General features: G+C 44.5%; 1 protein-coding gene across 1 annotated transcript; it reads left to right on the forward strand.

The window, feature by feature from the left end:
* The first annotated feature begins 6,332 nt into the window (after positions 1 to 6,332).
* LOC123413350 (hydroxycinnamoyltransferase 4-like) lies at positions 6,333 to 7,767 on the forward strand. The gene has a single exon (XM_045106291.1). The coding sequence runs from the start codon at positions 6,399 to 6,401 to the stop codon at positions 7,698 to 7,700; it is 1,302 nt and encodes a 433-aa protein (XP_044962226.1). The 5' UTR covers positions 6,333 to 6,398; the 3' UTR covers positions 7,701 to 7,767.
* The last annotated feature ends 1,018 nt before the right edge of the window (positions 7,768 to 8,785 follow it).

Here is an 8,785-nt window from a genome sequence, read left to right on the forward strand (position 1 = left end):
AATAGGTGCAGTTATCAAGGCCTTCTTAAGTATTTCAAAGGCTTCCTCACAATCATCGTCAAAAACAAAAGGAATATCCTTTCACAAGAGATTGGTAAGCGGTCTAGAAATCTTAGAGAAGTCCTTAATGAACCTTCTATAGAAACCAGCATGACCAAGGAAACTTCTTATACCTTTGATATCTGTAGGGCATGGCATTTTCTCGATCGCATCAACTTTAGCCTTATCGACTTCAATACCTCTTTCAGAAATTTTATGTCCTAAGACGATGCCTTCATTAACCATAAAGTGGCACTTCTCCCAATTCAAGACAAGGTTGGTATCTTTACAGCTCTACAAAACTCGATCAAGGTTGCTGAGGCAATCATCAAAAGAAGACCCGTAAACGGAGAAGTCATCCATGAAAACCTCAACAATCTTTTCACAAAAGTCAGAGAATATAGCCATCATACATCTTTGAAAGGTAGCAGGTGCATTACATAATCCAAAAGGCATACACATGTAAGCAAAGGTACCGAAAGGGCAGGTGAAAGTGGTTTTCTCCTGATCAGATTGTGCAACAGGTATTTGGGAGAAACCAGAATAACCATCTAGAAAGCAGAAGTGTGTGTGTTTAGACAATATTTCCAGCATTTGGTCGATAAAAGGCAAAGTGTAATGATCTTTCCTAGTGGCTTTATTCAATTTCCTAAAATCAATCACCATCCTATAGCCAGTCATAATCCTCTGTGGGATCAATTCATCTTTATCATTAGGGACAACGGTAATACCTCCCTTCTTAGGGACGCAATGCACCGGACTTATCCAATCACTATGAGCAACAGGATAGATAATACCTGCTTCTAGGAGCTTTAGTATTTCTTTTCTTACTACCTCTTTCATCTTAGGATTTAATCTCCGTTGATGATCGGCCACTGGTTTGGAATCAGGATCGGTTTTAATTTTATGCTGGCATAGAGTGGGACTAATGCCCTTAAGATCATCAAGAGTATATCCAATAGCAGCACGGTGCTTCCTCAGAGTTTTAAATAACTTATTTTCTTCATGCTATGAAAGGCTAGCACTAATAATAACAGGATATATCTCTTTTTCATTGAGATAAGCATACTTAAGAGTATCAGGTAACTGTTTAAGCTCAAACACAAGATCACCCTTTGGCGGGGGTGGATCTCCAAGTAGGTCAACAGGAAAATTATTCTTAAGGATAGGATGTTGTTCAAAGATAACTCTATCTATCTCATTCCTTTCATCCATATGCATATCATTTTCATGCTCAAGCAAGTGAGGCTAGTGGAGTGGATGTACAACCCAGCCACCCGAGTTCAAGTCCCCACGGGCGCGAATTTGGGTTCTTATTATTTCAAAAAAAACTCGCTGTGGGGGGTTTCCCTTATAGTTTTCCTTCAAAAAAAAGTATTGCTCTAAAGGATCAGTAGGAGGCACAACAATAGAGGCTAGAGCAATAATTTCATCCATACTAGACAACTCTTTTTCATGAGGTTGTCTACCAAACTTGCAGAAATTGAACTCATGTGACACACCTTCAAAGCCAATAGTGACAGTTTTCTTCTCACAATCAATATGAGCATTGACAGTATTGAGGAAAGGTCTGCCAAATATGACGGGAAAAAAGCTATCTTGTGTGGTAGCAAGAACGAGAAAATCAGCAGGATACTTACTTTTACCACACAAGACTTCAACATCTCTAACAACTCTCAAAGGGCAGATAGTATCTCTATTGCTTCGTGAGGTGCAATATCATCTTTAATTTCATCATATAAATATTGAGGTATTGCACTAACACTATCACCCACGTCACATAAACCATGATAACAATGATCTCATATCTTAACAGAAACAACAGGCGTGCCAACAACATGCCTATGTTTGTCTCTAGCATGAGGTTTAGCAATTCTAGCAGCATCTTCACAGAAGTGAATATCATGGCCATCAACATTGTCGGACAGGAGATCTTTGATAATAGCAATGCTAGGTTCAACTCTAATTTTCTCAGGGGGTGTAGGTGTTCTAATATAGCCCCTATGTACCAATGTTGAAGATTTAGAATGATCCTTTATTCTAACAAGGAAAGGTGGTTTCTCAATGTAAGCACTAGGAACAATAGGATCATTATAAGCAATGACTTTCTCTTCAACTGGATTGGGTTTAACTACATTGACTTCTATGGGAGGATGATATTTAAACCACTTCTCTTTAGGGAGATTAATATGAGCAGCAAATGATTCACATAATGAAGCTACTATTTCAAAGTCAAGTCCATGTTTAGCGCTAAAATCACAAAAAGTATTTGTTTCAACAAATGATTTAACGCAATCGAACTTAAGATTCATACCTGACTCCTTACCTTCATCAAACTCCCAATCTTCAGTGTTGTGTCTAATTCTTTCCAATAAATTCCATTTGAAGTCAATATCTCTCTTCATTAAAGAACCGATACAAGAAGTGTCAAGCATGGTGCGATTATCATGAGAAAGCCGAGCATAAATTTCTGAATAATAATTTCTCTCGAGAGTTCATGGTTGGGGCATGAATATAACATTGACTTAAGCCTCCCCCAAGCTTGAGCAATACTTTCTCTATCACGAGGCCAAAAATTATAGATATAATTCCGATCACGATGTACCAAATGCATAGGATAAAACTTTTGATGAAATTCCAATTTCAATCGGTTGTAGTTCCACAATCCAGTATCATCACATAGCCTATACCATGTCAATGCTTTATCCCCCAAAGATAAGGGAAATACCTTCTTCTTGACCTCATCCTCGGGCAAACCTGCAAGCTTAAATAAACCACAAACCTTATCTACATAGATTAGATGCAAGTCGGGATGTGATGTTCCATCTCCTGTGAAAGGATTAGCCAACAGTTTCTCTAGCATACCCGAAGGAATTTCATAACAAATATTTTCAGTAGGTGCAGCAGGTTGAGGAGCAACTCCTTGTGCTTCCGTTCGAGGTGAAGATACCCCGAATAAGCTCCTCAAATGATTAGTTTCCATTGTGACAAGTGACAATAAATTTCAGCACACTATATAAATGTTTCCTTACCAAATTCCACTTACCAAAGGCGCTTCACTCCTTGGCAACGGCGCCAGAAAAGAGTCTTGATGACTCACAAGTGTAGGGGATCTATCATAGTCCTTTCGATAAGTAAGAGTGTCGAACCGAACGAGGAGCAGAAGGAACTGACAAGTGGTTTCCAGCAAGGTATTCTCTGCAGGCACTGAAGTTATCGGTAACAGATGGTTGTGTGATAAGATACTTCATAGCAAGTAGCAAGTAACAATAGTAACAAAGGTGCAGCAAAGTGGCCCAATCCCTTTTGATTCAAGGGACAAGCCTGGACAAACTCTTATAGGAGGTAAAGCGCTCCCGAGGACACATAGGAATTTCTGTCAAGCTAGTTTTCATCATGTTCATATGATTCGCGTTCGCTACTTTGATAGTTTGATATGTGGGTGGACCGGTGCTTGGGTGCTGCCCTTACTTGGACAAACATCCCACTTATGATTAACCCCTCTTGCAAGCATCCGCAACTACGAAATAAGAATTAAGACGAAGTCTAACCATAGCATTAAACTAGTGGACCCAAATCAGCCCCTTACGAAGCAACGCATAAACTAGGGTTTAAGCTTCTGTCACTCTAGCAACCCATCATCTACTTATTACTTCCCAATGCCTTCCTCTAGGCCCAAATAATGGTGAAGTGTTATGTAGTCGACTTTCGCATAACACCACTAGAGGAAAGACAACGTACATCTCATCAAAATATCGAACGAATACCAAATTCATATGACTACTTATAGCAAGACTTATCCCATGTCCTCAGGAACAAAAGTGACTACTCACAAAGCATAATTATGTTCATGACGAGAGAGGTAATGAATAGCATTAAGGATCTGAACATATAATCTTCCACCGAGTAATCCAACTAGCATCAACTTCAAAGAGTAATTAACACTACTAGCAACCTTACAAGTACCAATCAGAGTCGTGAGACGGAGATTGGTTACAAGAGATGAACTAGGGTTTGGATATGAGATGGTGCTGATGAAGATGTTGATGGTGATGAGCCCCCCTCCGATGAGAGGAGTGTTGGTGATGACGATGGCGACGATTTCCCCCTTTGGGAGGGAAGTTTTCCCGGCAGGACGACCCTGCTGGAGCTCTAGATTGGTTCTGCTCAAGTTCCGCCTCGTGGCAGCGGCGATTCCTCCCGAAAGCCTCCTCTTGATTTTTTTCTGGGACGAAACCCTCCTTATAGAAAAACATGGGAGCCAGAGGGGCAACAGGGGGCCCACAAGGCACCTAGGTGCGACCAGGGGGTAGGCCGCGCCTGACAGGCTTGTGGCCTCCTGGTGGCTCCCCTTTGTTACTTCTTCCACCCTGCATTTTTTTATAAAATCCAAAATAATTCCTCGTTGATTTTCACGGCTTTTGGAGTTGAGCAGAATAGGTATCTCAAACTTGCTCCTTTTTCAGACCAGAATTCCAGCTGCCGGCATTCTCCCTCTTCATGTAAACCTTATAAAATAAGAGAGAAAAGGCATAAGTATTGTACCTTAAAGTGTAATAACCGCCCATAAAGCGAGAAATATCAACATAAAAGCATGATGCAAAATGGACGCATCACCTTCTACCGGAAAACGTTCGACTAGCCATTGTGAAGCTATGTGCATTCCTCAATGCAATCTCTCAAAAGGTAATTGATCCAGAAATCATACCAAGGTTAGAGAATGATTAGGTGCAATATCTTGTCAGTTTCGAGTTGGTGTTCCCACCATCCTTCTTCAATATCATGACACATGTCCTAGTTCACCTAGCCGAAGAGATTGCCATTCTGGGTCCTGTATTTTTATACAATATGTTCCCTTTTGAGAGGTTCATGGGATTCTTAAAGAAATATGTTCAAAATTGTGCTAGGCTAGAAGGAAGCATCTCCAAGGGCCATGAAAATGAGGAGGTCATTGAGTTTTGTGTTGACTTTATTCCTCACCTTAAGGCGATTGGTCTTCGTGAATCGTGACATGAGGGCAGACTGCATGGAAAAGGCATGCTAGGACCGAAAGTAATAATATGTATGGACGCACATTCTCTCACTCAAGCACACTACAGAGTTCTATAAAATTCCTCCTTGGTGGCTCCTTATATCGAGGAACACAAGAATATTCTACGCTCCAAACACCCGGAGTAGTGTGACGACTGGATTACACGTGAACAATCGGGGACTTTCGCCGGTTGGTTGCACACACATCTCATGCATGACGATGCTGTTGAAGATGAGCTATACTTGATGTCCAAGTTACCATATTCGAATATATTTACTTTCAAAGAGTACGAGATAAATGGAAATACATTTTACACGATCGCGCAAGATGAAAAGAGCACCAACCAAAACAATGGTGTCCGTTTTGATGCAGCAAACACCAATAGGCCAAATGACACATATTATGGTAACATAGAGGAGATATGGGAACTTGACTATGGACGTGATTTGAAGGTCTCTTTGTTTCAGTGCAAATGGGTCAATTTGACAGGAGGCGGGGTAACGGAAGACCCGCAGTATTGTATGACAACAGTGGATCTCAACAATCTTGGATACGCAGGCGGTTACAAATATTACTGAAACTTCTCTACTCTTTAATTAGCAATATAATAATTTACCAAATAATGAAGTTTACAACTCAGAAACATATTTTATGGAATTTGTTTTGTTGGAACAAAATTCATACTATAAATATGCAAAAAAATATTTTATGGGACATGGTATACCGGATATTCTAGAGTTTCTCTAACACTAAGAATCGAGCTCAGATAATGTACGGGCTCAATCTCTCGATTGTCCTCACGGGAGGGTGTGTTTGTATTTGTTTATAAAGATGAATGTATGTGTATATGTATGAGCATCTATGTGTAATGTGTTAAAAAAAATTGAGAATGCATGTTGGAAATTTCCTGGAAGTGTAGATAAGTGAATTAGGTGTGCGCGTTGTTATGAGAAGGAGAAGATAAGAATGCATGTTGGTCTCCGCATTTACGGAAGTGGGTCAATAAGAATATGAGCAGTTGAACACGACAGGTCTTACTCAAACGGTAAAATTCTTTTATTGGCACTTCAACCTTGTGACGATCGACCAGGTTACCATTTGAATGAACCGATGAAGACATGTGACGACTTCACTTTATTCGGTCTCCCACTCATCTAGTCCCGGGGTCTCCACCGCCTTTACACACGGCTGAGCTTCTGCCTATATAAACCATCCAAAGAGCTCGGAGACAGACACAACATCCACGTCCACGCATCGCAGTACGTACGTACGGCACTCGCAAGTTCCAAGCACGTACAACACAGGAAAAACTTACGCGAGGCACACAATGGCAGCCGCTGTCCAGGTGTTGTCGACGGAGATGATCGTCCCGGCGGAAGCAACGCCGGGGGGCGCCGTCTGGCTGTCCAACCTGGACCTCGCCGCGCGCCGGGGCTACACGCCCACGGTCTACTTCTACCGGCCGAACGGCGAGCATGCAGGTTTCTTCACGGCCGAAGAAATGAAGGACAGCTTGGCCAGGACTCTGGTGGCGTTCTACCCGCTGGCTGGCCGCCTCGGACTGGACGACGCGGGGCGTGTCCAGATCGACTGCACCGGCGAGGGTGCCGTGTTCGTCACTGCGCGCTCGGATCACTACGCGCTCGAGGACCTGCTGAACGAGTTCGTGCCATGCGGCAAGATGCGTGGCCTGTTCGTGCCCCCGACGCCGGCGCCGAACCCGCCGTGCGTCCTGCTGCTGGCGCAGGTCACGTACCTGCGCTGCGGCGGTGTCGTGCTCGGCCTGGCGCTGCACCACTCCGTCGTGGACGCCCGGAGCGCGGCGCTCTTCGTGGAGACGTGGGCGAGCTTTTCCCGCGGAGCCACCAAGGAAGCCGCGCCCGTGCTGCCCTGCTTCGACCACAGGCTGCTCGCCGCGCGCCAGGAGCGCGCGGTGCTGTACGACCACCCGGAGTACAAGCCGGAGGCGGCCCCGATGCACGCGGCAACTGCCGCGTCCACCACGTACGCGAGCGCCCTGATCACGGTCAGCAAGCAGCAGGTGATGGCGCTGAGGGCGCGGTGCGCAGGGGCCTCCACGTTCCGCGCCGTGGTGGCGCTGGTGTGGCAGTGCGCGTGCCGCGCGCGGGAGCTGCCGCTGGACGCGGTGACGCGGCTCTACTCCATGATCGACATGCGCCCGCGTCTGGCGCCGCCGCTGCCGCAGGGGTACTTCGGGAACGCGGTGATCCGGACGTCGACCGTGGCCACCGTCGGGGAGGTGGTGTCTAACCCGGTGGGCTATGGCGCTCGGCGGGCGCGTGCGGCGACGAGCCAGGGGGACGACTATGCGCGGTCGCTGGTGGACTACCTGGATGGTGTAGACGTGATGAACCTGCCACGGAGCGGCATCTCCCACGCGCACCTGCGCGCCATCAGCTGGATGGGCATGTCGCTCTCCGACGCCGACTTCGGCTGGGGCGCGCCAGCGTTCATGGGGCCTGCGCTCATGTACTATAGCGGCTTCGTGTACGTGATGAACGCGCCCGGCAAGGAGGGCGCCCTCACGCTGGCGCTGTCGCTGGAGCCAGAGAGCATGCCGGAGTTCAGGAAGGTGTTCGCCGAAGAGCTGGCCCGGCTCGAGCTGTAATAGGCCGCTAATACTACGTAGTACGTACGTAGAGGCACGACCATCGACGAGGTTCGTTGCATGGATTTGTGTATAGTGGTTACATGTGTTATAAGCTGTTTTATTATTTTTCATAGAAGCTACTCACTCCGTTCCTAAATATAAGACTATTCAGATATTGCATTATGAACTACATACGAATGTACATAGACATATTTTAGAATATAGATTCACTCATTTTGCTTTGTATGTAGTCTTCTAGTGTAATTTCTAAAAGGTCTTATATTTTAAAACGGAGGGAGTATATGTAAGTTGATTGAATTTGCACTTTGGGTAAATTAATTTTATGGAAGGAGAAACGGTTTTAGCCAAAAGCTCGAGGAAGAAGAAACAAGGATGATCATCGGATCTCTTAATCCAACGGCTTAGAAAACTGACTTGCACAAAATAAATTTTCAGGTGATTTGAGTATATAGCCGGTCCCTATTAACATCAAAGAGCCAAACCAAACATGAGCACCTCATTGTTGGAGCTGTTCTAGCTAGGCCTTGTGGCAGTAAATCTAACCTCAACGCTGTGATGCAAACAGATTCAGATATTGAAGTCCTTTTGGGGACTAAAAACAATGCAAAAAAGAATGACTATTACAACAGAGGCGCGTTTTTTTTAAGTAATAAGCACGAGTGAATTAGGTTGGGGGGAGGGGGCGTGCCTCGTATATGGGCCTATAGTCATGCCATATACGATGCGAGGAAAGCAGGAAAGTTAGAGAAAAGGGATACCCCATTTCAATATACGAGAATGCTAACTTTCAGTCGATTGAAAGTTTGCAACAGATCCACATGATTTGGATGTTGTTCAATATATGATTAACTGAACTCGAATGCTAACTTTGTATGGTGAATTTGAATTATGTGGCACTCGAATGACTAGAGGGATGTCAATTTGACTGGGAGTTCCTAAGTAATATGATTAATTGAACTCATTATCATGAACATAGTCAAAATGTCTTTGCAAATTATGTTGTAGATGATTAGCTTGTGCTGTAGCTCCCCTGTTTTTGATATGTTCCTAGAGAAAGCCAAGTTGAAAGATGATAGTAGCAA

Source organism: Hordeum vulgare, chromosome 7H (genome assembly GCF_904849725.1).
Source record: "Hordeum vulgare subsp. vulgare chromosome 7H, MorexV3_pseudomolecules_assembly, whole genome shotgun sequence".
Taxonomy (NCBI): Eukaryota; Viridiplantae; Streptophyta; class Magnoliopsida; order Poales; family Poaceae; genus Hordeum; species Hordeum vulgare.